We start from the raw sequence: 14,368 nt of genomic DNA on the forward strand, positions 1-14,368 counted from the left end.
AAAAATCACATATTTTTATGTGTTACCACGTGAAACCTTACAATCTATCGTTCTTACAAACACGTTTACAACTACACGACAGGTAAAAAAATAATGTAACATAATGAAGCAAATTACCACAATAGATATTAATTGTATGAATATCATATTCCACTCTTTATGCAAGCTGGGAGGAATTAAAATTGAAACTTTATCCTATGGCCTTTCAAACTGAAAGAGCAACAGCTTATCCTATTCTAAAATAAAAATTTCTACAGCATTATACGAAAGCAATAAGAATTAATATGGCCCGCCCCATTCGAACAAAATTTTAAGCGATAATTATTGCTATATTCCCAACATGGTGCTAAATATTCTTAAAAGTAAAATACTGCTTGAGTAGGCTGCATTACTCGTAATGATCACAAAAGCCAAAAATAAATTGAATTGGCGAAGATTAATGTAATTCCAGCCATTTATGCTGCCCATTTAAATCTAGTAAGCAAGGTCCATGTCCTGTGAGATATTATCAAAGCTGTTATTTTAGGAAAACCAGCGTAACAGTTAGAAAATAATCACTAAACGTTTCGTCCCAGCTGCTGGAGGTTTCCTCAGGGTAATCGAGAGAGCATTTTTTCCAGAAATATAACGTAGGAATACTACGGGTCCACTCTTAAAATGGCTAAACATTTTCGACCCGACCTCACTAGCTAGAGATTTTTATCTGCAGCACACAAGAAAAAAAACTAATTGAGCAGTAAGGACATCAGAAAGAGAATTGCTCAAGCTAATCAGGCACAGGAAAGAGCGTCTGAGAGAATCGTTATGTGAAAGTTTAAATAAAAAGCTAATTAAGAGTCTTATCGGAAGTGTAGCGCTTTTCGGTGGGGAAACATGGACACTTACTAGGAAGGAGGACGAGAAAAGATTCGAGGCCTTCGAGATGTAAGTATGGAGAAGTTGAAGTGGATGACAAGGATGATGAAATATGAAGTGCTGGATATGGTGAGTGAGGAGAGACAGCTTCTAGATGAGATAAGGTGACCATGACCTCAGTCGTCGATCCACCCAAAACAACTAATACTGCTACAACTAAATACAGAAAGTTGACAGAAAGGAGAGAGTATTGAGCGGGGACGGGATAAAGAAAACAGTGATAGATGGAAGAATGCTACCTTAGCATGGGAGGCGAATTAAGAGAATAGGATTTTTGGATAGAATGAAAGGGGGTGGGCCTTAATGTGAATTAAAGAGGGAACTCCAAATTGGAGGATGAAGAGATGGGCCGGGATGATCGGCAAGATGTTAACCTACCTTGACGGTATAACACTTTAATAATTATAAATAGTATCTGTATGTAGAGATGGAGATTGGTTTCGCCTACTCACCGTCCTCTCGCCGGGGAGTCCCGGAGGCGCGGCCGCGAGCATGGGCGAGACGACGCCCCCACCGCCCACTGACGCTAACAGCCTCCGCCGGTGGCCCAGCTTGTCGATCTCGAGCACCGTGGTCAGCTCGGCCTCCCAGATGCGAACTATCCGCTCCACGTCCGTCAGCATGTTCTTGCGGAAGGTGTCGGCGTAGGCGTTCTCGAGGCGAAGAGCACGCAACCAGTGCTCGAGGGAGGCGGGCGGCGGCCGGCCCTCGGCCGCGAATAGGGGCAGGCTGCGCGGGAGGCGAGACACGGAGAGCCAGAGCAGGGCCGCGTGACCATCGTCCACCACGCCCATGGTGCGGAGGTCACACTCCTCCAGAACGCCGTTCTGCGGAAGAGACACCGTTATAGGTGCGCACAATACACTCAGTGATTCAACCAAGAAGGCTGATACATCTATAGGCAGTATCACAGGGGGGGGGGGGGTTCCGGGTTAAACCCCCTTAAGCCTCTAAAGCTTTTACTTCATCCAATTTATATACTTTATTTTAATAACTGATCGTACAAAATTAACGTTTTTAGCCCTAAAAATTACGTTTTCAACATCAAAATTCCTACAATTTTCGGGAGAGGACCCCTGGACCCCCTCTTCCCTGAGGTGTTTCCCAGGAGGGCCCCGAAATCTCCGGTAAATCCCCCCTATTCCAAAATCCTGTCTATAGGTATCCACTTCCGACCAATAACTGACTGAACGTCTGATTCATAAGGCCTTGTTGCATGGTACATTAACATGTACAAGTTAATGTATGTTTGAATGAATTATTTTTGTGGACCGCAACGGAACATGTACGAATGCATGACCCAAATTAGAACATATTCTAAGTATTTTCTGTACATGCATTCGCACAAGGTGGGTGGTCACACTGAGCATTTTCTAGTTCACTCACGGGTTCATACATATGGACATTAACTCGTACGGCTTAATGCAACGTGTAGCCAGGCCGATACATATATTTGAGATAAACTAGACGAGATACGACAAAAAGTCACTGAATCGACCACCACTAATATCGTCTGAAACCCTTGGAAAAATTGCCGAAACACATTTTTATCTATTGTAGTGTTGCCAACTGCCTATATGCTTTTACTTTTTTTGGAGGAATTTGGGGGTAAAATTATCGCGTTTTCATAAATGTCATTTATTCTTATATAGAACACGTTATCCGCCACTTTTTCGACCAATTTTCAGACCGATTAGAGTTTTTATTTTCGCCAAATCGGGCAATTTTACAATATTGTGAACTATTATCTAAACATCGGAGGGAGATGGGAGAAATACGGTGTTGTATCAAAGGGTTCAGCAAAAATTGTAACAACTGGCAGAGTGACCAGAAAAGTGACCGGAGAGACCAGAGTGATGACTGAGTCATATCTGGAGGGTAAAGCCCCTTAGGGAGCGAATGCGAGTAGTAAATTACAAGTGACGCATATTTCCACAATTACAATTACATTATTTCATGACCGTTTTAAAAACATTGTGTATTATGCGCAAAATTTAATGAAACGGTAGTGAAGAAATACACTGGAAAATTGCTCTGACCGGTATAACCCTACATAATATGGGTGGATCAAATAGAAATCAGGTGCAACACGAGTACTAGGAGTAGTTTAAACCGAACCATTGTCACGAGAAGTAAACTAATTCGATAATGTTCGAATACTACAGATGACGCAAGAAGTACGGGCAATTTGCGCTAAATCACATGACACTTGCGCAAAGATCTTCCTGAACATGCAATCTAGCACTCAATGTCTTTCATGCATGAAAATCAAACATGGAGTAGCAATTGCTACGCCTTTAGGCTAATGTAAGTCAAGTCTCGTGCGATGAAGGTAGAAGGTTTTCTATTGAGGGCGTGACTGTATACTTACGATAAAGTCAACGTCGTCGTAGCCGTGGAAGACGAACATTTTCTCGTACTCGGGTAGGCCGATGGACTCCAACCACTGCCCGATAGAGGTAGGCACGGGTGCTGTTGGAGACGGAGGAGCAACTGGAGGAGCCGTGGAAGCAGCAGTCGCAGAAGCGCGGCTTTCGGAACGACTCAGACCTATGTAAGCAGGAGAGCGTAAGATAACACACATAACATTTATAATATAGTAACAGTTGACCAAGCGAGAGCAATAGTTCCGTTGAATACATGCCCGCGTAAAAATCTCACAATCTGGGCAAGCTAGGATCAACTTTAAAATTGGATGACGTAGGGCCCATTCTGTTTTAAATGAAGCTGTAAAGATAGGGCAATTCAACGAAACATTTAGCCCAAAAATAAAGAATTTTACGCGGGCGGAACATTAAGGCTCCTGAGGAAAAAAGATCCTGGTAAAATACTACGGGTTTTTTTCCTCAATTTACACAGAGTTCCTTACAAGAAAGTCAATTGATTTTAGAACCAATAGCTTTCATGCATATTAAGTTAACTGGAGGTAGTTACTTCATTCCAATTGTCAATTTAGTGAAATCAATCCTTCAACAAGACAAAAGCAGTTAGTTTGATTATTGTTAAATGAAATCCATGCAGGCTATCATGATGAATCGTGGAATTTACGGCAATATCCCACAGCAAAAATCTTTTAAGAGATACAATGCAATACCTCTTTCTTCACTAATATTTAGTGCCATAAACGGGCATGCCTTAAAGTTCATGTGTAGGAAGCTTTTATTGGACTTCAGCACAATGAAATACATTTTGAGTTAACTGAATGGATAAAAGTTGAAGAGTGATATTATATGCACAATATAGTATAAATAAACCAGCAGCAAACTTTAAACTCCAAAATAAGAGAAGAGCATTGTCATAAGGTACAGTATAGAAGAAAATGTGGCATAGTTAATTTATCGGAAACAACGAAGGGAGATCATGGGTAAATATTTGCTCTTACATTTTCGTGGACACAAAATTTATAGTTACTAGCTGATAATATAATTATCTTAGTACCTACATCAGAACAGACAAAAACCTGAAAATTAAGTATTCCACTTGCGAAAAGTATAAGTGCTTAAAATACATTCGAACTGCTTTTCCTAGCTTATTTACCTTTCCCTCAAAGGTGGTTAAATTTCTTATACATGTCACTAGTTTTTATCCCGGCTAATAAAACGATAAAAAAATACATCAATTAATATTAGAGTCAAAGGTGTAAGTGCAAACATTATATAGCGGTGTCAGTATTTCTCTCACTACAGTTATTATTAACAATGATTAAAAGGTGGATGTTAGAAAAATTAGCCACCGACATCAGTTCAGTTATATGTTTAAAATGAGCTATATAAATTGAGCAGGCAAAAATTACCACGCAATTTCCAGCACACATGTTAGTACTGAAGTAGTGCTGGATTTACCTGAAGGCTAAACTACAGTGAAAAGTAATCATGCCAGCGGAATCAGCTCCTGGATGGTAGCTGAAAAAAAGAAAGGAAAAAGTAGGCGGTGGAAAGTTGTACACATATTAACGCGTTCATTTCATCGTTAAATCCCAAAACCGATGCAAGCGCCCTCTTCCCCCTTGAATTTTTCTTCCCATTGTTAAATTCTTCGAAAGTCACGGCTCTGATGAATCAAAATTATAATCACAACAATTATCTCCTCCGTTTCACCCATCGAATCTCTAGTTACAACACTTCAATACATTTCCAGTGCAAGTTTTCTTCGTGATGGTAGAATAAATGAGCGAACTGGAAATATGTATCCGCTTCATCATGGACGATTGCTATGGATAGAATTAACTAATAGGTAAGTTGTGCACACCTTCAAGTCGCTGTTTCCAAATCTGCCGAACTGTTTTGAATTTACTCCATACAAGAAAAAATAACATGCACAAAATTTCTTCAAGCACAACGCTTTCACTACCGCGGATGCTACTGATGCCATGGTACTGATGATGCGATTTGAAGTTAGGTCGTGACTGTTGAGCTAGCCAAGTAGTGACGATATCACAGCTTGTTGCGTTCGGTAACGGAATAAATCCAAAGCTGGATGGCATTGAGTTCGAAGTAAAAAGTTCGAAAATACCTCACCTTCGAGTTGTACTCTGTGGAATTTTCTAGATCTGTGCGCATTTGCGGATGAAATACGACGAAAACAGACAGCTGGTAATTAGGCGATAAACCTTTAAATTAGTCGATATATCGATGGCTAAGTTCTAACAACACGTATCTCAAAATTTGGCCGGTTTGAGAAAATAATGCTAATACTGTTAATAAACAATAAAAAATTCAAGCAAAAACAACTCTTTGTTTGCAAATGTATGCTTCTTTTTCAGTTCTATGCATTTTTGGTTTTCAATTTCAATTAAAATTACAATTTAAAAAATAAATCGTTTTTTTTTGCTCTCCTGAAAAGTTGCTATTTTAGAGATAAGTACGTGTTTTTGGAACTTAGCCATCGATATGAACACCAGATTCACTTCTTATGGTTTAGTATTTGGAGGAGGCGATCGATAGCTAATGTCATTTGCGCCGCGAGGGAAGGAAGGATGGAGAAAAACTCGGCAAAGGCATTAGCCTGCCCTTCACGAAATGCACCAAGGATTCCAATGCTTAACTCCCCATCTGAAGGACGGAATTCTGCTCTTGAATTGAGCACGAGACACTCAAGAAGACAACGGGTTATCTCATTAAATTCTCTCTTGCCGTCGGGATTTGAACCCGAGCCCACGTGGTGTGAAGCCAGCACGCTTGTCACCAGCCCGAACCCAGACCAACGCCATTCTGACGCGCAGCGTCTTCCAAAGAGTCCAACTTACCAAGTCTGCAGCGGCATCAGACGACGACCTATTTATGAAAGAACATGGTGATTTAAGTTTCGTGTCCCGGACTCCTCTGGAATGGAGGTGACAGACTCGGGGGATACTTACCCAGGCGGGACTGGAACTCCTTTTCTAGTTCCTCCACGAAAACGGACTCCCGGACGAGGCCCGTCCCGAAGGAGGCCATTATCTCTGAGATTTTGTTCCACTCTTCCTGTTCGTCAAAGGGACTCAGGATGGAGAGGGAGCCCCGGCCGGTCCCGTCCTCGTCTTCCGCGTCTCCAACCGGACCATCCCCGCAGTCGGCCGCCGCGCCGCTACCAACGAAGCCCCCGCCGTCGTAAACGTTCTTCAGCTTCCTCAGGGTCTTGGGCCTTTCGAGCGATCGGCCACCCACCCCGCCCGGCGGGCCGTCACCGGCAGTGCTGCCCTTGAAGAGGCCTGTATACGGGGTATGACGTAAGGGGGTGGGCGTTGAAGGTTTTAGGGCCGCGGACGACCCAGAGTGCGAAATAACCTTTGGATCTCGTGCACCGGGAAACCAAAACACCATGCTAACCACCACCAATAGAAGAAATATACGAGGCGAATGAAGCATCAGAACGGCAATTTCAATAGCTATGTCTTGTGGAGAGAGCAAGGAGATAAAGAAATCTCGCGAAAGTTGATGGCATACAGGATTTACACAATATTATGTTCGCGAATGGCAATGGACAACTTTTTGTTGCACGTTAAAGCACCCTTTTTAATTAGGATAGACCGCAGTCGAAAGTGGCAAGCTTCGACGCTTTGCCTCCAAAGTGGAAGAAAAGTAGCCCGCCCTTAAGATTACGATAAAGTATAATGAAAACCCTCCATATTACATTTTACCAGAAAAAGTCGAATTCTGTCAAAAATGTATTTGTATAGGCTGGGCAAACATTCGGCCGTTTTAGAGTCGGGTCGGTTGATCCATCATTGGTGATGGCACAACATAGATGTTCACACGGCATTGAGTAATATGAAGGAATAGGAAAGGCAAACTCGGAAATGGACCACGTAACATTTACAAGGAAAGTAATCAAGACGGTCATTTCTACTAAATATCTCTTTTCGCCAGAAAATAGACCACGTAACTCTTTTCTGTTTCTTACTTAGTTATTAGATTGGTACATTTGTTATTCATGTATGTACATCTAATGCTGCCACCAGGCAATTGCCAACTTGCAGCAATATGTAATAATAATAATAATTATCCCACCGATATGCGGAAGAGTATCTCACGCAAGAGATGAGACCGTAGGAATACGTACTGAGCACTTGCGGCAAGGCGCTGACGTGAAAGTGAAAAAATTAAACGTAGAGTACCATATTATGTTGATAAAGGCACCACTCATCTCACTAGTAGATCGCAATTAAGAAAATAGACCCTTACAGCCACAAACTGTGCACGAAAGATTTGCCACCAACTTTTACGAGATTCGTAAGGATCCGTTATTATCTGACGTCGCAAGAAATAATATACAGTAAAATGTAAAGGCATTGGCAAATAGAAGAAGACATGGAAATCAAATCAGACGCCGGCGCAAAGAAAACTGTCGCAGAAAAATGTACAGGACTTGAATTAAACGTCAACTATTAAATATAGATAAACGGTACCACGTGGCTGTACTATGTTAAGGCATGACAACCCTTAATAATTCGAGACTAAATGGTGAGGATTGGATATTGTTCTAATTTCAATCCAGTTAAAATGTTTCGTTTCCCTAAAAATACAAAAGCAGTAGTCTCCTTCCCACACTATATTTTCAAAACTTTTCGTGTTATAGTGGTATTTGGATACCTTTCGAATATATGTAACGATATCAGCTTTACCTGAGCATAAAACCTCCAACACAGTTTCACTGGCTCACCAACAAATTTTCTCGAAACGTTTTCTCTTCCCAAAAAAAACCGCTAGTGAAACAAACGTACAGAAACCGTAGTCCTTAAATCCTGATGTATGGCGATAAAAAAATACAAAATTACATCCACCCATCCAAAATGAAAAAATATTCCCATATAACATAAAAGATACTTTTCTCTGGATTAACCACCAGCCATTGCAAGAGAATAAGGTTATCGCATTTAAAACATATCGTTATGGGAGTAACACTTAAAAAAAAAATGACACGGTTTTACAAGGTAATATCCACAGCGAGTTTTTTTCGGTACTGTACTTAAAGGGTTCTCAAAGTACATATCACTGATGTCCCAGTAGTCAATTGAGCTATGAACGAAGACAGCTACAGTAATGGCATTCGCAAACATAGAATCGCTATGCTAAGATTGCTTATTCTCAAACATTACCCTGAGTCTACAGGAGTTCCCTCGACACAGTATACTTCTCAATGCAATAACTCGCCACAATGAGAACAGTTTCTGACCTTAATATCATTCTTAAATATCTACTTCCACAGAAGGACTCAAAGACAAAGCGAAATCGTGTCCATGATGATTTGAGAATATTCCCATCGCCCCTTATCAGTACGCCCGACACAAACAGGATATGACTAAGCGAAGCATATAGTAAACACATCGCCGATGTCCAAGTTGACAATTTAAATATTAACGAGGACAGCTACAGTCATGAAAAACGCTACTATAGAGCACTATAAACTAATCATTTAAATTCTTATTCGAAAAGACATCATCGTCAGGAATTCGATTTCACATTTTTACATCACGAATACATTGCCAAAATGTACAGGCACAAAATATTTTTCATTCAAAACATAAATTATACCTATAAATTCAAACAAATTAGAGGAAAATCCACATGAAATCAGAAGCATCGCAGCAAGACAGATCGATAAGAACGGAATAACTTGAGATGCAGAAATGCACTCATATAATTACACACAAAAAAATGAAAGCTCAATAGTTCAATAACAACTTTTAGAGAAAATATCAGAGAGATGACTAATAAATGAAAATTAAAAACGGAATTTGCTGAAGCAAGAATATTTTTTTTCATCAATGATGAAGAATGATGTGGTGAAGTCATAAAGCAATTGCGAATAATGATGAACTCATCAACAAATGATGCGTTTTTAATAGCATACGTAAGCTATTTACACCCATTCTTTGACTAACTTTGACTAATATAAAGTGTAGCTTACACCTGAGACGTCAGTTTTTTATCCAAGCGACTGACAGCTAAATTATGTAGTTTTCCATATATGTAGTTCTCAATTTTCACTAGACATAATAACCAAGCGTCCGACATAACCGTTAAAAAATGCTAGTCGTACGACGTCAAGGAAGTAAAAGATGAATGAAAACTTCAGCACATGGAATAGCGATAAGAGCGATAAAAAGATTACCGTAAGTGTGCTCTGGAGGACTGATATACTCGCACAATAAATCCAAGCAAACAGAAAAAAACATAATGCGTAGGGAAGCAGATTCTTTTATATCTCTCGTCACAAAACATATTCGCTACTACGCGAAAGAAAAAAATTGCATTGGCCATGCTGGAATTCTACGGAGACTTATAAAAACTTAGCGATGCAATTATTCTTTTAATATCGCCCGATTTGCAGCAACTGACATGTCGTACTGGAGCTTAATAAAACTGTTTAAAAATAAACAATCATCAAAAGTATAAAAACTAGGATTTATAAAAGAATATTATATTACTATGCTATTATATGGTTCATAAGAGTGGGCTTTTACAAAAAAAACATAGAAGCAGCTCATAACATTTGAAAACTAAGTTTTACGAAAAATATATGGTCCCATTAAAGAAGGAAAAACATGAAGAATAAAAGAAAAAACGATGAGTTAAGAGAATTGTACAAAGAGCCAAATAAGAAGAAGAAGCGAGAATCATCAGAAGCAGGAGATCAAGATGGCTGGGCCACGTCAAGAGAAGAAGTGAAGAGATAATGATGAAACAAGTTCTAAAAGGGAAACCAGAAAGTAAAAGACCGGTAGGGAGACCGAGAATGCGCTGAAACGACGAAGTAAAGAAGAATATGAGAAATATGTAAGCCCAGCTGCATATGGCAGGCGACCGTAAAATGTTGAGGCGCTTGGTTGAAGAGGCCATTCACCATCTAGGATTTCAATAGCCACTGAAGTAAGAATAAGCAAGTATTATCGTTCTAAACCACAGTTATGGCGATGATAAGATACTAAGATGAGGATACAAAAGCTTCCGGATAATCACAAGCATTAATAATAGACACCTGACACGAAAAACGGGTTGAGTATCATATGAATACAAAACAATCCAGAAAAGCCTGCTTCCCTGAATACTCAAGGAGAGAACTTAAGCTTATAGGTGGAATACAATTACAGTAAATGTACTAGGCACACGATTTAACTGCAATGACCCAGGCCAAAATCCTCGAGTAATTCACAATCTCTACGAGATTATACCAAGTCATTACCCAGTCATAGTCATAATTGAGAGTGAACAGCGACCACTTAAATCAGAGCACTTGACTGAAATAAGAAATCTTCTCAGATTTAGAAAGAAATCAATTCAAATCGTATATATTTGTGAATAATTACAGATAATTGAAGCCATGATTTCCAAAACGGTTCATGTCTCCTTGGCAAGAAATTAAGAATTACTTTCTCTTTTAATTTTCTAGTTACTTTTGGGGCAACCATTCTTGCTTTTTATGCTCTTTTTCTCTTGACTGGATATTACAATAAGTAATGTATCTATTCACCGGGAAAAGAGGAACTAATGCCATTGGTAGCTTTGAAAATAGACGGAGGATGAGGTATGTCGTAAAACTTTGAGAAATGGGCTCCAAAGTTCATGGCCTCAATTTTTAGCACCTATTCAGTTTTGTTCTGTAGAAAAAATATTTTAAGCTTTCCAAGCGAATTATGTGAGTAAACTTCTCTTGGGATTTCCATCGGGTTAGAAACTGCATTTCTGGCGAAATTTCGAGCTCCGACTCGGGGCTCATCCTCAGTGCTGGTGAATTTTTTCAGTAGGTTCAAAAGGGCGAATCCCTCCTTCAAACTTAAGTTATTATCTATAAGATTTCAGATTATATAAAGTTATCTACTGCTAAAATTGTCTGTTGATCGAATAAAAAGCACCCGAGAATTTAAGAGGCAACATTTTCAACATTTCAGATACGTGTAAATATTTATCATGGCCTGCATAGTCTACCCTGAAAATTTCATTACGATGACATGAGTTTTCAGAGAGTAATTCGTCACAAAATAAACAATTGGAATGCGAGGTGCGTGTCCTCCTAACAGGCCTGAGTGAAAGACTAAATCACAGAATGAAAGCCGGAATCAAGACCTTTCTGTGCGAATGAATAACAGGCCAACATGGGAGAGGGAAAACAGAACATACGCATGACCAGGGTCAAGGGTACTAAGATCAACAGAGAAGTCGTATCCCAAAAATATCCCGACTTTCCCACGCACGAGGCGCAGCTAACTCCAGCGCTCCCACCCCTCATTCCTTAAGGGTTGTTCGTTGTGAGAACAAAGGCGTTTTGGAGGGGGGGGGGGGCAAGAGGGGAAACCCCGATGATCTCGCTCGAATACAACGAAGACATTTAGGATGAGGGTATGACGACTCGGGTCTGGACTGTGGATGACCTAATAGGAAGAGGGGTGGTTCGACGAATTGAACAAGAAAGACTGACTGGGATGATTACAGGGTTGAAGAATGCCCGGCGACATTATGGGTTCATATAAATCTATTGAAGATGGTGACGGCTTATGAAATAATGGGTTGCGGTTTGGACCCTAAACTCCCATGACTTTTGAAGCTGCATTTTTTAGACTTGAACTTAGATATCTTGGCGATTACATGACGAGCATAGTCGAACATGTAACAACTGTTTCTATGCAACAAAAAATTGAGGAAATTTACAGATAAAAATGTCGTAGGCATTAAATACTCTGGATTAGGCAACAAAATTTATGTGAACATGGCCTTACTATCATAATACTTCCTAGTACAGCCTATGTTCCAACCATTGACTCAATTGGCAGCACATGCAATGAAGGTAATATTTAAAAGATGTCTTAACTTTTTAAGGAAAACAGCTTTTGGTTTCAAAATGGATATTTCTGAAACAGAACCACGTATAAGTATTACCATCGGACAGAATTTTAGCGAGAATTCCGTCGCTTCATTTCGCCTTTATGAATAAATCCAATGAAAACGAAAAAAATCAATGACAATGATATGCTGTTAGTGTATAATAGAGCACGTATAAAAATTAAATGGGTATTAAATTTAATAGAACCATCATCATCATTAGTCAACAATCAGCAGCTCTCCGTTCCCCTCTCCTATCCACTAGCTTTCTCTTTAATAGAATGGACTCAATGAATAATGTGCAAGAATAGAGTACGAATTAAAGTTTATTTTTAAACTTGGGTAATAATAACGAATGAATTATACTCGACGCAAATAAAGGTATTATCTGTTTATTTACCAATCCTAATCAACCATCAATTTTCGGATAAAAAAGCGCATATTTTAAGATTTCAAATTCATTCAACCAATTCCAATATCGTAAATGAAGTAGCAGGCACAGAGGATAGTGTTTTAGCTACAACTTTCTCCGCTTAACTGCACTATACTGACAAAAATGGTAAGAGTTGTATCGTCACTCGTCAACCATGAGCGTCATAAAAATTAGCTCCATAATGTCAAAATAGAAAAAAAAACGTTTATCATGGCATAACTGGAGATAAAAAATTATGAGGTCACGAACTATAACCATATGGGTGAGATATTTTCCAGCTAGTTTCATAAGAATGCCCTTCTAAATAAATGGTCTTCATTAGTCAAAATGACGACCTAATTATTAATAACGGTACAAAATATTCAAATAAATTATCTCAACAGAAAATGAGAGAATGAAAATAATAAAAATAAACGTCGCGCTTATTTACACCTTAAATAAAAAAGAGAAATTATAATGGACCTACAAAGATAAAATAGAACTTCTCCCCAAATTATCATGCTGCTATACATGGAAAGGAATGAAATTTACAGCCACCGACGCTTTGATTTCAGAATCGTACTCCTACCGTAGCAAAGATATTGAGACAGTTCAGGATCCTAAAGATATATTTAATAATTACATACGTCGACTGAACACTTAACATTACCAGATGTGATAAACCAACACCATTCACTCAAAGCGAGGATGAATTAGACTGTAGAGTTTCTACATAGAGGGATTTTTTATTTTGAAATAAAATTTTAGCAACAAGATAACAAGTCAAGAAATTCTCAGGGGTATATAAATAGATAAAACAAAAATAACTGCACAGAGACGATGAATTACGATTTCAATTAAAATGAAACAAACTAATTTATATTCAACAAATTTCCATTAAAATAGACAAAAATGGCCACGTTTGAAGGGAAGGAACACTTCTGCACCTACGACTACTGTCGATTAGTGTAGTGAAATAAAATGCCACGTCAGAGAGGGCTACGGTTTCATCAAGTCACTACTACTAAAATCTCGATGCGCATCACTATGAGGTTTCCTGCATAGCATAACTAACTAAGAATAATGCTGGAACTCCTACAAACTCACACAAAAATGATATCAGGGAACAGTACTTTCACTTTTACAGGCTCATTATCTGGATTCAAAGCCATTTGAATTGCACGTAAGCCAAAGAAATTTGTTGTAAGTTTCATAATCATGAGAGAAAGAAACAGCAAAATCCAGAAGCAAAAAACTTTAAAAGCAAAACGCACTTCGACTATTTTTACACATTATATTAATTATTTACACTTATTTTTTTCTTTCCATAGCTTCGTTATAGCAATAGATATCAAATGACGAAAGCATTTTCTATACCAAGGAGTGATGAGTGTTCATCAAATTCGATGAATTGATAAAGCTTTTCGGAAGGAAATTTTTCAGAACCTTTTCTTAATGATAGAAAGATTCGATCCAATCTGTGAGTGGAGAGTTATCCATTTACTAACTAATTAAAATGGTATGAGTACTAAAATTACTTTTAATTACATCCAGATGAGTACACATTAAAATACTAGGAAAATTTTCCGTAGGATTCCAGTTTGCACAGACTCTATCATTAAGGTTTTTACAATGGAAAATTACCCAAGTAAAAAGAAAAATAACTGCAGCAGCTTTTCAGAAATCCTGAAAGGGAGGCATAATAAGGCACATAATTCAACCCAGAAAAATTTAATACTTGCGA

The 14,368-nt window shown here is 38.8% G+C and overlaps 1 protein-coding gene across 3 annotated transcripts in view; it reads right to left on the minus strand.

The window, feature by feature from the left end:
- The window catches only part of LOC124161944 (ankyrin repeat and SAM domain-containing protein 1A-like), a 228,709-nt gene that overhangs the window by 23,762 nt on the left and 190,579 nt on the right, over positions 1–14,368 (minus strand). For 2 of the 3 annotated variants that reach the window (XM_046538211.1, XM_046538212.1), the window contains exons 11-13: positions 6,272–6,604; positions 3,287–3,465; positions 1,368–1,742 (exon numbers count right to left, since the gene is read on the minus strand). In XM_046538211.1, coding sequence (XP_046394167.1) covers positions 1,368–1,742; positions 3,287–3,465; positions 6,272–6,604 — 887 coding nt within the window. The remainder of the gene's footprint in view (positions 1–1,367; positions 1,743–3,286; positions 3,466–6,271; positions 6,605–14,368) is intronic. The other variant, XM_046538213.1, reaches the window with a different exon arrangement.

Source organism: Ischnura elegans, chromosome 7 (genome assembly GCF_921293095.1).
Source record: "Ischnura elegans chromosome 7, ioIscEleg1.1, whole genome shotgun sequence".
Lineage (NCBI taxonomy): Eukaryota > Metazoa > Arthropoda > Insecta > Odonata > Coenagrionidae > Ischnura > Ischnura elegans.